Source organism: Neodiprion pinetum, chromosome 1 (assembly GCF_021155775.2).
Source record: "Neodiprion pinetum isolate iyNeoPine1 chromosome 1, iyNeoPine1.2, whole genome shotgun sequence".
NCBI lineage: Eukaryota > Metazoa > Arthropoda > Insecta > Hymenoptera > Diprionidae > Neodiprion > Neodiprion pinetum.
Window position 1 is genome coordinate 26,434,242 of NC_060232.1, and position 18,153 is coordinate 26,452,394.

At 40.6% G+C, this 18,153-nt stretch overlaps 3 protein-coding genes and 1 long non-coding RNA gene across 5 annotated transcripts in view; 2 read left to right on the forward strand and 2 right to left on the reverse strand.

The window, feature by feature from the left end:
• The window catches only part of LOC138191196 (uncharacterized), an 8,628-nt gene extending 1,779 nt beyond the window's left edge, over window positions 1–6,849 (reverse strand). Inside the window, exon 1 of the long non-coding RNA XR_011177533.1 lies at window positions 6,765–6,849. This is a non-coding gene — a long non-coding RNA (uncharacterized lncRNA). The remainder of the gene's footprint in view (window positions 1–6,764) is intronic.
• LOC138191194 (uncharacterized) overlaps window positions 1–18,153 on the forward strand; it is a 214,539-nt gene that overhangs the window by 16,795 nt on the left and 179,591 nt on the right. The window lies entirely within an intron of this gene.
• LOC138191195 (uncharacterized) overlaps window positions 8,079–18,153 on the reverse strand; it is a 195,967-nt gene continuing 185,892 nt past the window's right edge. The window contains exons 1-4 of one of the 2 annotated variants that reach the window (XR_011177532.1): window positions 10,498–10,765; window positions 9,991–10,104; window positions 9,657–9,728; window positions 8,079–9,165 (exon numbers count right to left, since the gene is read on the reverse strand). Coding sequence is in view for 1 of the 2 variants with exons in the window: in XM_069137464.1 (XP_068993565.1) it covers window positions 9,010–9,165; window positions 9,657–9,728; window positions 9,991–10,104 (342 nt within the window). In the remaining variant the exon portion in view is untranslated. Of the gene's footprint in view, window positions 9,166–9,656; window positions 9,729–9,990; window positions 10,105–10,497; window positions 10,766–18,153 lie in introns of those variants that run through there. The other variant, XM_069137464.1, reaches the window with a different exon arrangement.
• Oamb (Octopamine receptor in mushroom bodies) overlaps window positions 17,343–18,153 on the forward strand; it is a 121,074-nt gene continuing 120,263 nt past the window's right edge. Inside the window, exon 1 of the mRNA XM_046622671.2 lies at window positions 17,343–17,674. The gene's annotated coding sequence lies outside the window, so the exon portion shown is untranslated. The remainder of the gene's footprint in view (window positions 17,675–18,153) is intronic.

Consider the following 18,153-nt stretch of genomic DNA (forward strand, 5'->3'; position numbering starts at 1 on the left):
CTATTGCATGATATTTCATTATAAATACGTATGTTTCAATGTATTTAGGAATAATTTATCAAATGTACAGAGGTCATGTGCAAATAATAAATGAATTCGACCGCAGTTTGATGTATTCATTAGAGCTTTAACAATAAATTTAAGGTTTGTTACTTCTTTTATTTTATTATGGATAATCAAAAACATTTCCGACTATTCGTGCTGTGGAAGCATGGGGATTAAACCAAATGTAGCAAAAGATTAGAAACAGTGTATGTAGAGTACGGGTATTTTTTTAATAATGCAAACACGTGCCGCTAGCTTAGTTTTGACATATTTAGAATACCACGCCTTGCGAATTAGCTTTCCAGACAGAGATGAATGATGAATTTTAAGGACTGCATTATCGTTGTTGAATACTCTATGCCTCGTGGGAAACGACAATCTGTAACGATAAAATTGATGCACCGGATCGTCGTCGACTTTAACTTATAAAATGTCCTACCATTTCCGAACACCTCCAACCATCCTATTTACCTATATTACTAGATTAGCTATGATATGAAAAGAGATTCTATTCGACGCGCGCTCGATGTATCCCATAACACTAATATTCAAAATTATTCAAACAACTTTTCATTTGCTCTCTCGATCTTGAATTTTCATAGGCATAGAATCGAAACGCTGTTTTAGCTGGTCGCAAGTGAAGTATCTGCGTTGGGTGGAGGAGCAGAATTGTATTTCGAAAATTATTCGGATGGAAAAAAATTCCGAGTAACTGTAATACATCACGGATGCGCTAATTTTGAACGAGACGAAATGGATGCTCCGTATATGAGACAGTATTTAACGCTGCGTAGTGATTTAAAGACCTAAGAAGGTGATAGGGAGAGAAAGAACGGAGCTTCTTAACACTTCGAGTGTATTTTAACACACATTTGAAAGATACGAGCAAAATTTTTCATCATCCAACTGTCGCAGAACGGCAGCGTTATTAGCCGACCCGTTCACTGAAGAATATATCTTCGGTCAACGGCTGACCATCGAAGGGCCTGGCCGCTTGAGTCTGGAATCGGCAGGAGAGATAAGGTGTGTATTTCTTGTACGAAATGTGAAAGCTAAAGTCATTATACATCATATCATATCATCGTACATCACGCATCATACGTCATACATCATACATCATCGTACATAGTATTGAAGGTCGAAACCAAAGTTCCGACGTCGGATGTTTAGAAAGTGACGTCACCAACTTAGAATCAGCTAGCCGAATTCCTCAGTCTGGAAACAACCGCGCAGTAGAGCGGACGGATGAGAGTCGCGCTCCGCAAATTTCGAGTGCCGGGTTCTCAACCTCTCGGATCCCGCGCTTCGAGTCCGCTACGTATTTCGAGTACCGGGTTCTCAACCTCCCGGATCCCGCGCTTCGGGTCCGCTACGCGGTGAAACTCGACTTCCAGGATAAGCGCTCCGTGGTTCCTGGTTCATATTTACAAGAAATTATTTCAATTCGTTTTTCGCGCAAGCCCAAATTCGGTAGCTGTCAGTGGGCTGATGAAATTTCTCGACTTCCAGAATAAGCGCTCCGTGGTTCCTGGTCCATGTTTACAATAAATTATTTCAATTCGTTTTTCGCGCAAGCCGAAATTCAGTAGCTGTCAGTCCGCTGATGAAATTTTCTCGACTTCCAGGATAAGCGCTCCGTGATTCCTGGTCCATGTTTACAATAAATTATTTCAATTCGTTTTTCGCGCAAGCCGAAATTCAGTAGCTGTCAGTCCGCTGATGAAATTTCTCGACTTCCAGGATAAGCGCTCCGTGGTTCCTGGTCCATGTTTACAATAAATTATTTCAATTCGTTTTTCGCGCAAGCCGAAATTCAGTAGCTGTCAGTCCGCTGATGAAATTTCTCGACTTCCAGGATAAGCGCTCCGTGATTCCTGGTCCATGTTTACAATAAATTATTTCAATTCGTTTTTCGCGCAATCCCAAATTCGGTAGCTGTCAGTCCGCTGATAAAATTTCTCGACTTCCAGGATAAGCGCTCCGTGGTTCCTGGTTCATGTTTACAATAAATTATTTCAATTCGTTTTTCGCGCAAGCCGAAATTCAGTAGCTGTCAGTCCGCTGATGAAATTTCTCGACTTCCAGGATAAGCGCTCCGTGGTTCCTGGTCCATGTTTACAATAAATTATTTCAATTCGTTTTTCGCGCAATCCAAATTCGGTAGCTGTCAGTCCGCTAATAAAATTTCTCGACTTCCAGGATGAGCGCTTCGTGGTTCCTGGTTCATGTTTACAATGAATTATTTCAATTCGTTTTTTCGCGCAAGCCGAAATTCAGTAGCTGTCAGTCCGCTGATGAAATTTCTCGACTTCCAGGATAAGCGCTCCGTGATTCCTGGTCCATGTTTACAATAAATTATTTCAATTCGTTTTTCGCGCAAGCCGAAATTCAGTAACTGTCAGTACGCTAATAAAATTTCTATAACTTTATAATCTTCTTATAATCTTTTTGGTAAAATACGTCGATAAAAAAATTATATTAAACCTTACACATTATCTTCGATTTGTTCTCATGCTGAAAATATTTATTAGTATTCGAGGTATAACTCGAGGTGGTTGGCGGTGGTTGAAGGTGTTCGGAGTTGGACGAGGAGGAGGACGAGGAAGACAAGGAGATGAAGGTGGACGAGGATTTGTGCTCGGTGAGTAAAACACTTTTATAATATTTGATGGCAATTGTAATTATATTTGATCGGAAATATTTCAAAATAGTCATGTTTACATTAAATTATTTCAATTCATTTTTTGCGCAAGCACATATTCAGTAGCTACGAATAAGCTTATACAATTCATTATATTATTAAACAATTAACTAATATATCAATCCTTATACAATATTTTTGATGTGTTCCTATACTGAAAATATTTACATTAAATTATTTCAATTCATTTTTCGCGCAAGCCTATATTCAGTAGCTGCGAATAAGCTTATACAATTTATTATATTATTAAACAATTAATCAATTATATTAATCCTTATACAATATTTTTGATGTGTTCCTATACTGAAAATATTTACATTAAATTATTTCAATTCATTTTTCGCGCAAGCACATATTCAGTAGCTGCGAATAAGCTTATACAATTTATTATATTATTAAACAATTAATCAATTATATTAATCCTTATACAATATTTTGATGTGTTCCTATACTGAAAATATTTACATTAAATTATTTCAATTCATTTTTCGCGCAAGCACATATTCAGTAGCTGCGAATAAGCTTATACAATTTATTCTACTATCAATTAATTAATTAATTATATTAATCCTTACACAATATTTTTGATGTGTTCTCATACTGAAAATATTTATCACTATTCCAGGTATAACCCGAGGTGGTTGGCGGTCGTTGGAGGTGGTCGGAGGTGGACGAGGTGGACCAGGAGGAGGACGAGGACCAGGAGGAGGACGCGGTGGACGAGGAGGAGGCGGGGTGGGTCATGGGAGAGGAGGGGCGGGGGAGGGGGAGGGGGGAGGGGGAGGGGAGGGGCAGAGGTGGGAGGGGAAGGGAGGGAAAGGGGGGGGGGGGGGGGGAGGGGGAGGGGGGAAAGGGGAAGGGAGAGGGGGAAGGGGAAGGGGAGGGGGAGGGGGCGGGAGGAAGGGAGGGCAGGAGGGGGCGGGGAGGGTGGGAGGGAGGGAGGGAGGGAGGGAGGGAGGGTGGGCGGGAGGTAGGGGGGGGGGGGGGGGGGGACGGATGTCAGTGCGAACCCGTTGGAGTTAATAGAGCAGAACCGCCTCCCCGTCCTCCCGCTCTCCCCCCCTCCCTCCAGCCCGCCCTCCCTCCCTCCCGCCCTCCCACCCTCCCCGCCCCCCTCCTGCCCTCCCTCCCCCTCCCCTTCCCCCCTCGCCCTTCCCCCTTTCCCCGCCCCCTCCCCCTCCCCTTTCCCGCCCCTTCCCCTCCCACCTCTGCCCCTCCCCTCCCCCACCCCCGCCCCTCCTCTCTCACGACCCACCCCGCCTCCTCCTCGTCCACCGCGTCCTCCTCCTGGTCCTCGTCCACCTCGTCCACCTCCGACCACCTCCAACGACCGCCAACCACCTCGGGTTATACCTGGAATAGTGATAAATATTTTCAGTATGAGAACACATCAAAAATATTGTGTAAGGATTAATATGATTAATTAATTAATTGATAGTAGAATAAATTGTATAAGCTTAATCGTAGCTACTGAATATGTGCTTGCGCGAAAAATGAATTGAAATAATTTAATGTAAACATGACTATTTTGAAATATTTCCGATCAAATATAATTACAATTGCCATCAAATATTATAAAAGTGTTTTACTCACCGAGCACAAATCCTCGTCCACCTTCATCTCCTTGTCTTCCTCGTCCTCCTCCTCGTCCAACTCCGAACACCTTCAACCACCGCCAACCACCTCGAGTTATACCTCGAATACTAATAATTATTTTCAGCATGAGAACAAATCAAAGATAATGTGTAAGGTTTAATATAATTTTTTTATCGACGTATTTTACCAAAAAGATTATAAGAAGATTATAAAGTTATAGAAATTTTATTAGCGTACTGACAGTTACTGAAGTTCGGCTTGCGCGAAAAACGAATTGAAATAATTTATTGTAAACATGGACCAGGAACCACGGAGCGCTTATCCTGGAAGTCGAGAAATTTCATCAGCGGACTGACAGCTACTGAATTTCGGCTTGCGCGAAAAACGAATTGAAATAATTTGTTGTAAACATGGACCAGGAACCACGGAGCGCTTATCCTGGAAGTCGAGAAATTTTATTAGCGGACTGACAGCTACCGAATTTGGGATTGCGCGAAAGACGAATTGAAATAATTTATTGTAAACATGGACCAGGAACCACGGAGCGCTTATCCTGGAAGTCGAGAAATTTTATTAGCGGACTGACAGCTACCGAATTGGGATTGCGCGAAAAACGAATTGAAATAATTTATTGTAAACATGGACCAGGAACCACGGAGCGCTTATCCTGGAAGTCGAGAAATTTCATTAGCGGACTGACAGCTACCGAATTTGGGATTGCGCGAAAGACGAATTGAAATAATTTATTGTAAACATGGACCAGGAACCACGGAGCGCTTATCCTGGAAGTCGAGAAATTTCATCAGCGGACTGACAGCTACTGAATTTCGGCTTGCGCGAAAAACGAATTGAAATAATTTATTGTAAACATGAACCAGGAACCACGGAGCGCTTATCCTGGAAGTCGAGAAATTTTATTAGCGGACTGACAGCTACCGAATTTGGGATTGCGCGAAAAACGAATTGAAATAATTTATTGTAAACATGGACCAGGAACCACGGAGCGCTTATCCTGGAAGTCGAGAAATTTCATCAGCGGACTGACAGCTACTGAATTTCGGCTTGCGCGAAAAACGAATTGAAATAATTTATTGTAAACATGGACCAGGAACCACGGAGCGCTTATCCTGGAAGTCGAGAAATTTCATCAGCGGACTGACAGCTACTGAATTTCGGCTTGCGCGAAAAACGAATTGAAATAATTTATTGTAAACATGGACCAGGAATCACGGAGCGCTTATCCTGGAAGTCGAGAAATTTCATCAGCGGACTGACAGCTACTGAATTTCGGCTTGCGCGAAAAACGAATTGAAATAATTTATTGTAAACATGGACCAGGAACCACGGAGCGCTTATCCTGGAAGTCGAGAAATTTCATCAGCGGACTGACAGCTACTGAATTTCGGCTTGCGCGAAAAACGAATTGAAATAATTTATTGTAAACATGGACCAGGAACCACGGAGCGCTTATCCTGGAAGTCGAGAAATTTCATCAGCGGACTGACAGCTACTGAATTTCGGCTTGCGCGAAAAACGAATTGAAATAATTTATTGTAAACATGGACCAGGAACCACGGAGCGCTTATCCTGGAAGTCGAGAAATTTCATCAGCGGACTGACAGCTACTGAATTTCGGCTTGCGCGAAAAACGAATTGAAATAATTTATTGTAAACATGGACCAGGAATCACGGAGCGCTTATCCTGGAAGTCGAGAAATTTCATCAGCGGACTGACAGCTACTGAATTTCGGCTTGCGCGAAAAACGAATTGAAATAATTTATTGTAAACATGGACCAGGAACCACGGAGCGCTTATCCTGGAAGTCGAGAAATTTCATCAGCGGACTGACAGCTACTGAATTTCGGCTTGCGCGAAAAACGAATTGAAATAATTTATTGTAAACATGGACCAGGAATCACGGAGCGCTTATCCTGGAAGTCGAGAAATTTCATCAGCGGACTGACAGCTACTGAATTTCGGCTTGCGCGAAAAACGAATTGAAATAATTTATTGTAAACATGGACCAGGAACCACGGAGCGCTTATCCTGGAAGTCGAGAAATTTCATCAGCGGACTGACAGCTACTGAATTTCGGCTTGCGCGAAAAACGAATTGAAATAATTTATTGTAAACATGGACCAGGAATCACGGAGCGCTTATCCTGGAAGTCGAGAAATTTCATCAGCGGACTGACAGCTACTGAATTTCGGCTTGCGCGAAAAACGAATTGAAATAATTTATTGTAAACATGGACCAGGAACCACGGAGCGCTTATTCTGGAAGTCGAGAAATTTCATCAGCCCACTGACAGCTACCGAATTTGGGCTTGCGCGAAAAACGAATTGAAATAATTTCTTGTAAATATGAACCAGGAACCACGGAGCGCTTATCCTGGAAGTCGAGTTTCACCGCGTAGCGGACCCGAAGCGCGGGATCCGGGAGGTTGAGAACCCGGTACTCGAAATACGTAGCGGACTCGAAGCGCGGGATCCGAGAGGTTGAGAACCCGGCACTCGAAATTTGCGGAGCGCGACTCTCATCCGTCCGCTCTACTGCGCGGTTGTTTCCAGACTGAGGAATTCGGCTAGCTGATTCTAAGTTGGTGACGTCACTTTCTAAACATCCGACGTCGGAACTTTGGTTTCGACCTTCAATACTATGTACGATGATGTATGATGTATGACGTATGATGCGTGATGTACGATGATATGATATGATGTATAATGACTTTAGCTTTCACATTTCGTACAAGAAATACACACCTTATCTCTCCTGCCGATTCCAGACTCAAGCGGCCAGGCCCTTCGATGGTCAGCCGTTGACCGAAGATATATTCTTCAGTGAACGGGTCGGCTAATAACGCTGCCGTTCTGCGACAGTTGGATGATGAAAAATTTTGCTCGTATCTTTCAAATGTGTGTTAAAATACACTCGAAGTGTTAAGAAGCTCCGTTCTTTCTCTCCCTATCACCTTCTTAGGTCTTTAAATCACTACGCAGCGTTAAATACTGTCTCATATACGGAGCATCCATTTCGTCTCGTTCAAAATTAGCGCATCCGTGATGTATTACAGTTACTCGGAATTTTTTTCCATCCGAATAATTTTCGAAATACAATTCTGCTCCTCCACCCAACGCAGATACTTCACTTGCGACCAGCTAAAACAGCGTTTCGATTCTATGCCTATGAAAATTCAAGATCGAGAGAGCAAATGAAAAGTTGTTTGAATAATTTTGAATATTAGTGTTATGGGATACATCGAGCGCGCGTCGAATAGAATCTCTTTTCATATCATAGCTAATCTAGTAATATAGGTAAATAGGATGGTTGGAGGTGTTCGGAAATGGTAGGACATTTTATAAGTTAAAGTCGACGACGATCCGGTGCATCAATTTTATCGTTACAGATTGTCGTTTCCCACGAGGCATAGAGTATTCAACAACGATAATGCAGTCCTTAAAATTCATCATTCATCTCTGTCTGGAAAGCTAATTCGCAAGGCGTGGTATTCTAAATATGTCAAAACTAAGCTAGCGGCACGTGTTTGCATTATTAAAAAAATACCCGTACTCTACATACACTGTTTCTAATCTTTTGCTACATTTGGTTTAATCCCCATGCTTCCACAGCACGAATAGTCGGAAATGTTTTTGATTATCCATAATAAAATAAAAGAAGTAACAAACCTTAAATTTATTGTTAAAGCTCTAATGAATACATCAAACTGCGGTCGAATTCATTTATTATTTGCACATGACCTCTGTACATTTGATAAATTATTCCTAAATACATTGAAACATACGTATTTATAATGAAATATCATGCAATAGGCTGTGTAAACTATAAACTATAATTTCTATCGAATAGCTGCTTTCATGTCAACAGGGCTTTGAGACTCAGTTAAGTTGGGTCTAGATTTTTGCCATCGTATGTAGTACATTGGGTTACAAGAACAAATGCGAATTACGAAGAACTCCGTATTAGAGATAAGGATATTTTAGTTCAAGTATACCTATACACAGAAATCCGTATGTAAATATACTAAAACCTCTGTGTATACCTCTCTGTATATATGTATATACACATGCATAAGTATACATATACATATATACACATACATGTACATAAATAATTGCCAAGAAATTAGAAACACTCACAACTTGTCGCAAATAGAGTAAAACGTAAGGTTAATAATATACAAATTACACAAGCGCAACATAAAACGTGGCAAGGGTAATCCTAGTGTAGTGATTGTATAAACTGAAGAAATATACATTTACATATACATGATATAAATTAATAGACTGGAAATAAGTATTTAGAGAGCTTATCTAATTCCGATCTTGTCACAATAGATCATTAACATAATCAATATACGGTTAGAGCTGTATTAGCTACAATCACAATTAGAGATAATATTTTTTATCCATTTTTATAGTTATATAATGTCTTGTACAACAATTTTTCAAACTTCACCGCAAAATGCCCAACGAGTTCTCGTAGTGCAAATACGAGTCCAATTACCTTACAGATGGCATTACATTGATTTTTGCCTTCTCGCGTCGAGTTATAAATACAGAGAAATCTCCATGAGAGCTCATTTCTATAAGATTTATTGTAGTGCTATATTCGTAGCTGTACCTGTTATTCTATATTATATACTGTCCTAAATTTTAAACACACAGCACAACAATGGCTGAAAGCACAATGACAAGAAGAGAGGAGCGACTTGCATCTTAATAAATCTTTTCTTCTTTATACGTAGCACAGCGATGTCACGTCGGAGGATATGTCCTAGTGGATCACTTGGTGGGGCACAAAACTGAAGCATAAGTATGTTGAAAATCTTCAAAATCTCTTACAGAAAGTAGGTACGTTTCCAGACCTTATACACCAACAATGAATATTCATAGAGGCTATATTCATAAATACTCACAAAAGTAAGCTAATATTTGACCCGCAATTGCTTATTACTGATAACTTGCTATGATAATATCCCCTTCCCACCCCTCCCCTCCCCTCACACGACCCACCCCGCCCTACCTACTTCTGCCCCTACTCCTACTCCCACTCCTACTCCTACTCCTACTCCTACTCCTACTCCTACTACGACGACTACTCCTATTCCTACTCCGACTACTCCTACTCCTAATCCCACTCCAACTCCTACTATTCCTACTTCTACTCATATTCCTACTCCGAGTCCTATTCCTACCACTACTCCTACTTCGACTCCTATTTCTACATCTCCCCCTGATCCTACTCCTGATGCTGATTCTACTTCGTCAAATATTGTAAAAATTTTAAACTCACCGAGCACGAATCCTCGTCCTCCACCTCGTCCAGCTCGACCACCTCCAACCACCTCGAGTTATACTTCGAATACTAATAAATATTTTCAGGATGAGAACAAATCAAAAATACCGTTTAAGTTTTAATGTAATTTTTTTATCGACATATTTCACCAAAAAGATTATGAGAAGATTATAAAGTTATAGAAATTTTATTAGCGCACTGACAGCTACTAAATTTGAGCTTGCGCGAAAAATGAATTGAAAGAATTTATTGTAAAGATGACAAGTTTGAAAAATTTGAAATACAATATAAATGCAATTGCCAATTAATATTATATAAATGTTTTACTCACCGAGCACAAATCCTCGTCCTCCTCGTCCACCTTGTTTTCCTCGTCTTCCTCGTCCTCCTCCTCGTCCACCTCCGACCACCTCCAACGACCACCGATAACCACCTTGGGTTGTACCTTCAATAGTCATAAATATTTTCAGTATAAGAACATATCGAAAATATTGTGTAAGGATTAGTATAATCAATCAATTCATCCAATATAATAAATTTCATTAGCGCATTTATAGCTATATAATAACATCTCGAATACTAAAAAATATTTTCAGTATTAGAACACATGAAGAATACTGCTGAAGGATTATTATAATTTTTTCTTTGACAGATTTCACCAAGAAGATCGTAGGAAAATTATGAAAAATTAGAAACTTGGCAAACGCATTGATAGCTTCTGAATTTGGGCTTGCACGAAAAATCAATTGAAATAATTTATTGTATACATGAGAAGTTAAAATAATGTTAGATACAATATAATTACAATTGCCTTCAAATATTATAAAAATATACTCACTGTGTAGAAATCCTTCTCCTCCACCTTGTCCTGGAAGTCGAGTTTCACCAGGTAGCGGACCTGGAGCGCCGAAAATACGGAGCGCTCGCCTAAAAGTCGAGTTTCATCAGGTAGAGGACCTGGAGCCTAGAAACTACGGAGCGCTTGTCCTGGAACTCGAGGTGCACCAAGAAGCGAACCTAGAGCGCAGGATCCAGGTGGTAGAGAACCCGGTACTCGCAATCTGCGGAGCACGATTTTCAAACGTCCGCTCTACTGCGCGGTTGTTTCCAGACTGAGGAATTCGATTCGACAGACTGATTACTATAGATCGATGACGTCAAGAGAAAAAAAAATTTCGGTGACGTCACTTTCTGAACATCCGATCATCCAAACTTTGGTTTCGAATTTCAATACTATTTATGATGTATGATGTATGATCTATGATATGACAAGATGTATAATGATTTTAGTCTTCACATTACAGACAAGAAATACGCATGTTATCTTTCCTGCCGATTCCAGCGGCTTTGGCCCTTCGATGGTCAGCCTTTGACTAAAGACATATTCTTCAGTCAACGGGTCAGCTAATAACGCTGCCGTTCTACTACAGTCGGATGATAAAAATTTTTGCTCTTACCTTTCAAATGTGTGTTAAAATACACTAGAAGATTTAAGAAGCTTAGTTCTTTCTCTCTTTATCAAAAAAAAAAAAGAAATCGCCGACAATCACCTTTTTAGGTATTTGAATCATGCCACTGCGTTAAATACTGTCTCATATACGGAGCATGCATTTTATCCCGATCAAAATTGGCGCATACGTGATGTATCACAGTGGCTATGAATTTTTTTCCATACGACCACTTTTTGAAAACAATTCTGCTTCTCTACCCAACGTAGATACTCTACTCGCCACTGGCTAAAACAGCGTTTCGATTCTATGCCTAGGAAAATTCAGGAGCGAGAGAGCAAATGAAAAGTTGGAATAATTATGAACAATAATGTTATGGAATACATCGAGCGCGTGTCGAATAGAATCCCATTTCGAAATGAATGATTCTACCATTCTCCTATTATAGCCGTATTATTGCAGAAAATCTAGTTTGTCTCCTGGAAAATGGATCATATATATTTGTATTGACACGGACCGCATATGCATTCATACTTTCTGGTCTCCGCATCATTATTACATCTGGTCCATTATTATTCATGATCTATGTACACATTCTTCTCTCGGGTACCCATACTTTAATTAAATCACTGTTTTGCTACGAAGTGTGGAAGAAATTTATTCTCCTACGCTCCCAGGTCCACCCGGGCACATTTGCTCGCCGAAAACTGGTCACAAAAATTTACCCAGGGTTATCCGTCGTTATATTCTTCAGTCAGCGTTAAAATGCTGCCGGTTTAATGCTATCTTTATTCGTACTCACCGCGCATCAGACGTCGCTTTCCGACAGCGGAGCGCTCGAATCCCAATTAAACATAGGCCGCAGCAGAGGAGACGGATGCCTGCTACGGAGCGCTAACGGAGCAACAGCATTTTCCTGAACCATAAAACATGCTCTAAACGGTCTTCCGACGCGCCATCGAGCCTGCTTGACTTGTGAGAGGTTATTCGAAGATACTGAAATTATATCATTGAAATGCTACGTTCCGTAAACTATAATTTTTACTTCCAACGAAGTCTAAATTTCACACATGCTGCATCAATGTGTTCAGTCAATGTGAGACTCGTGAGTTATCTACGGCGATCAACTCATAACCTTAACCTGAACCAGGGCGCCAGTCACATTGACAGTGGAAATAGTCTAACATTTTTAATTCACACGTCGAAGACTATGTCACCCGTTGCAGGTAAAGATAGTTTATTTAATTTCGATCGAAATACGCCGTCTCAGTTCAATACACAGAGTGCAACGGGTTTACGTTCTTCACACACCGGAATCAACATTTCAAGAAATTGCAGCAAACCCTTGATTAATTCGATGTTATTGCTCGCCAATCGCACTCGCTATACGGTTCTCCATCCTAAACATTTTAGAGTCAGGCAATTCTCAAGTGAAACGACACAGTATGTACCGCAAGTCCGGTTAACTGGAGTTTGGAAAGATATATCGGAGAGCACACCTGCTGAATTTGTACAAGATACTTTGGTCACATTTCAGTCTACGACCGGTTTACCATGGTGGGCAACCATAGTTTTAACCACAGTTATAGTAAGAAGTACTTTGACGCTACCATTGAGTCTTTATCAAGTAAATATTCATCCATTTCGTTACTTAATAGACACATAGCTATCTAGTTAGTGGAGAACCATCGCATTAAATGAGCATAATTTATATCATAGCATTACATTATTGCCAAAGTTCAAAATTTGAACATCGAAATGAGTGATATTGTTAAAAAACTGCAAGCCGAAGCAAATGTAGCTGTATCACATTACAAATGTCCTAAACATCATGCTAGGATGCTGTATAATACAAAGGTACTTACTTTCTTTTTTACTTTCACCATAGATGGCCTATCCAAATCTTTTTGCTATTCCATCTTTTTTTCATAGAAAAGGTTTAACGTAATTTTTTTATCGATATATTTCACCGAAAAGATTATGAGAAGATTATAAAGTTATAGAAATTTTATTAGCCCACTGACAGCTACCGAATTTGGGCTTGCGCGAAAAACGAATTGAAATAATTTATTGTAAATATGAACCAGGAACCACGGAGCGCTTATCCTGGAAGTCGAGTTTCACCGCGTAGCGGACCCGAAGCGCGGGATCCGAGAGGTTGAGAACCCGGTACTCGAAATTTGCGGAGCGCGACTCTCATCCGTCCGCTCTACTGCGCGGTTCGTTCCAGACTGAGGAATTCGGCTAGCTGATTGTAAGTTGGTGACGTCACTTTCTGAACATCCGACATCGGAACTTTGGTTTCGACCTTTAATACTATGTATGATGATGTATGATGTATGATGTATGATGTGTGATGTACGATGATATGATATGATGTATAATCATTTTAGTTTTCACATTTCATACAAGAAATACGCACTTTATGTCTCCTGCCGATTCCAGACTCAAGCGGCCAGGCCCTTCGATGGTCAGCCGTTGACTGAAGATATATTCTTCAGTGAACGGGTCGGCTAATAACGCTGCCGTTCTGCGACAGTTGGATGATGAAAAATTTTGCTCGTATCTTTCAAATGTGTGTTAAAATACACTCGAAGTGTTAAGAAGCTTCGTTCTTTCTCTCCCTATCACCTTCTTAGGTCTTTAAATCACTACGCAGCGTTAAATACTGTCTCATATACGGAGCATCCATTTTATCTCGATCAAAATTAGCGCATCCGTGATGTATTACAGTTACTCTGAATTTTTTTCCATCCGAATACTTTTCGAAAAACAATTCTGTTCCTCCACCCAACGCAGATACTTCACTTGCGACCAGCTAAAACAGCGTTTCGATTCTATGCCTATGTAAATTCAAGATCGAGAGAGCAAATGACAAGTTGTTGGAATAATTTTGAATATTAGTGTTATGGGATACATCGAGCGCGTGTCGAATAGAATCCCATTTTGAAATGAATAATTCTTCTCTTTTCATATCATAGCTAATCTAGTAATATAGGTAAATAGGATGTTTGGAGGTGTTCGGAAATGGTAGGACATTTCAAAAGTTAAAGTCGACGATGATCCGGTGCATCAATTTTATCGTTACAGATTTTCGTTTCCCACGAGGCATAGGGTATTCAACAACGATAATGCAGTCCTTAAAATTCATCATTCATCTCTGTCTGGAAAGCTAATTCGCAAGGCGTGGTAGTCTAGATATAATAGGGTAAATGTTGATTTGGTTAAGCCTCAAGTGGCAACGATTTACTGACTAAGTAAACAGACGATGAAAGGCGGTTCGCCGTCAGTGCAGACTTCACACGCTATCGAAACACTCAGTCTTTGCCACTTAAATCGGCTTTCAGGATTCCGCTTTCCCGAATGACGAGACTCCACGAGTGATTTCCACCCCCGTCACCTCGACGTATTCGTATCAGCGGGGCGCTTGCGACACAGCTGCCGTCGTCGAGAGGTAACGATCCAATCGAAAGGAAGATAAAAGCAAAGAGAAAAAAACAAAGAAAAGCAGGTATTAAAAAAAATCTCCGAAAAGAATGGAAAATATGCTTCTTCTTAAAACGGGAGACAAAATCGACTGATTCAAATGCTTGCCTGTATACCTGCAAACTTTTACGCTTAAGCCATCAGAATGCGTGAAACGAGGTGCAAGACGCGTCAACCGAACTGTTGCCCCGGGCTTGGAGCGGAACGTGATACCCACCGGTTCGGGGTAAAAATGGAGAAAATTGTCGGAGATAGCAGACCCAGGAGGGTGGAACCCGCAATTTGAAGCTGTCAGATGCAAGGCTACCTGCGGCACACGTACACGTAAGCGAATGTGCGGATAAAATATTGGCGAAAACTGTCCGGACTGGGTCGATGTCTCCTACACACAGATAGTAGGTACAGACCCACACAGGTAAATCGGCCCGCGTTGCAATGTAATGCACCATACAATTTCCGCCGAGTTTGTATAGCTCTGACAAAATCAGTACTGGCCCGTTTTACTTTTTGAGTTAAAAAAAAACACAGTCACGAAAATTTTCCTCAGCCGGATAAACCAAGGCGTGTAGATGATGAAGAAGCAACAGCTTGATCCGCGAATAAATATTATTCGTGGGTGGAATTTCGTCACGTTTAACACGATGTGATAACTACGGGGGCGAGAAAAAGCAAACGATAATTTCTTTTCTATCTCACTTTTTTTTTCATTCATCGTCGACTTGCCGACGTTTCCGGGAATTACTCTCCCTTTAACGAAATCGCTGAGATGGCGCGGTTTGAGGGAAGCTTAATATACAGTAATTGGCTCAGCAGCTTAATCAGCTGATGTAAACGAGCCCGTGTTATAACGGTGGATGCCTTTCAACAGCGAGGTGTCTGGGGACGACAGCGAGCACCGGTTATTTTTCGCACAGGAATCGTTATAATGATACATCGGAGTACGAAACGCGGTGAAGAAATTGAACACAATAACGCCAAGATCGTGAATTTAAATAAATTTAATTAAATTTCAATCAAAGAGCCTCTTCCTGTTATAATTTAAGCAAAGATAAAATTAGAAACTGCAAATTCAACTGAAGAAAGTTAGGTTATTTAGAAACTCAAAAAGATCAAATTACATTTGTTGTTTTTTTTTTTTTTTTTTTCAATCCGAAAATCACAGTGCTTGTTCAATTTCAATGATTGAGACTCATTTTCTTAACGAATGGATGCTCTAAAGAACATCCGAGATAAGTTTGAAATAGTGTTAACATATTTATTATAACGAAGCGTTCAAACTTGATAATTCAAGTATATACTAATTATTCATACAAAGTTTAATTGATACGGTGAATGATTAATCTTATGCGTTATAAAAAATGATAGGGACCATGTCGTGATTACTCTAAAAATAGAAATATTCATAGTCAAGTTTGTTTAGCTCAAATTCGTGTGTGCAAATATTTCCTTCTTACTAATAAGGACACCGTGTTTGAGTTAAATTTAACTTAAATTTATTCATACTTTCTAAGCCTTTATCCAACTATTTTTTGCGTCGTTACGTTCGTGTTCAAATTACGCCCAATATACTCTTGAGCCCTTGTCTGCGTGAGAACTGCACGTTCGAGGATCCGAAATCTAAACAAGTAAGGATCGCAGCGCCTTAAGGCTTAGGAAAAATCCGAGAAAACGGTATCTCTGCAGTATATAAGAGGAATAAGATCTATTACATACGTGTAACTGGCTATACGGTAAAGAAACAGCACGAAAGTCGAATGAAAAGTTTTCTCAAACGTCCGGAAAAATGAACGCAAAGAAAGGTAGAGGGAGAAACAAAGAACCAAGGAAGAGGAACCAAAAATAGAGGAGGTCTTAAAAGTTGTCTAGCATAGTTTTCCCACAATCGAAGAACTTTCAAAGAGTATTCGCGTTACCACCGGCTCCTCTACGCGATCCAGGTGCTGCAGCAGGAACTTTCAGGCGAGATACAAACGACCCACACGAAGCGATTTATATTGAGAAACTTGTATCGGCGAAAATCTTCCGCGCCAGATATACATAGGTGTATGTATAGCACAGGTATATGCCATCGGAAGAAGCTGGGACCCGTTTCAAATCCTTCGCTTATACCGTTCACGGTGCAGCTTGGTATACAAATACGAGTAAATGCACGCAAGCTCTTGATAGATACTAGAACGTACCGATTTCAATCCATCCCCCTGCACGTAACTCGTAAGTATATGCTCAAGGCATAAGCAATGATATTCTGAAAAAAAAACACGGAGACACAGGTTAAGGGGGTGCTCTGGTCGATTTCGAAGTTGATGTATATATCCCGAAATATCGAGGTACCTCAAACGTATCTGAAACGCGAAAAAACGCTTAAAAGCAGCCTCGTTCTATGCACAATCTGAACAAAAACACTCCGATGCATTTTCATTTGAGGCAGAAATTAAGAAATGGCACGGATTCTACGAAATCGCAATGGTAAATTCGTCGCAAATGTAAATATATTGGAGTGTTTTTGTTCAGAATTGCGTACAGAATGAAGTTATTAAGCCTTTTTTTGTCTTCCAGATACGTGGGCTTCTATATTTGCAGAAATATGCGTCAACGTCAGAATTGACCAGGGCACCCCCTCAATGTTTACATCGCGACTCATGTTGACGCAGTATACGCACCAAGAGAGGTAACATAACAGATCGAAATGTCAATATGACCATTATATCAGTGGCCAAACGCCAATGAGATATCTCTCGAAGAGTATAACGGCTGATTCGTTTAGTGTATCCAGGCGTCTTTCTTTGATCCAAAATTTTGAAACTCAAATTCTATCGATTCGTTCCATTAGCGATAAGTGTCGAAGTTGTTGAACGCGACGAGTTGCCGATGTACGAGATATCCAATATTTTGGTTTCTACCGTCACTTGAGCCTGATCGCTCGGACGTAGCAGATCGGCTGGTGCGGGTAATTTTGATCCGTTGTTGTGACGCCAGTGCGTGTTAAACGTGACGTTATATTAACAGTGAGAGTGTAAAAATTAAAGTTAATCAGTGTCGTTTGAAGCAGTTACGTGTGCAGCTACGCAGCGCAGACTGAAGGTAAGTTGTTTGAGCAGTGAAAATATTTCTACAATGGTAGTTGCGAGCGCCGGATCAAAAGTTACAGCCAAACAACCAGAGATTTTTCTCGTCATTTTTCTGCTGTTAGTCCTACGCTTTTTTTTTTTTTTTTGGTCCGTTTTCTGCGTTTCTTCGGGTCGAATCAGTTTAGCTAGGGGCAAGCAAATCGATTCCGAAACTGTAAAGTTAAGCATTGAAAACGCTTGTATAATGGAGCTACTGGCTAGGATAGAGTTCGTATAGGAGGGTTCTGGCAGAGACGTTACACAAAAATGTACGCGCCGTGATTGGTCGAGCGCCTGCCCCTCCAGTCAGCCAACGAATCTGATGTTTGATTTGTGTTTATGTCGATCGTGTTACTTATACAAAATATAAACATGTCCGTATCCCGGTTACTCACGAATGCAATCTAACCTAGTATGACGTCTATTCTTACATACCCTTGTAACTACATTTTC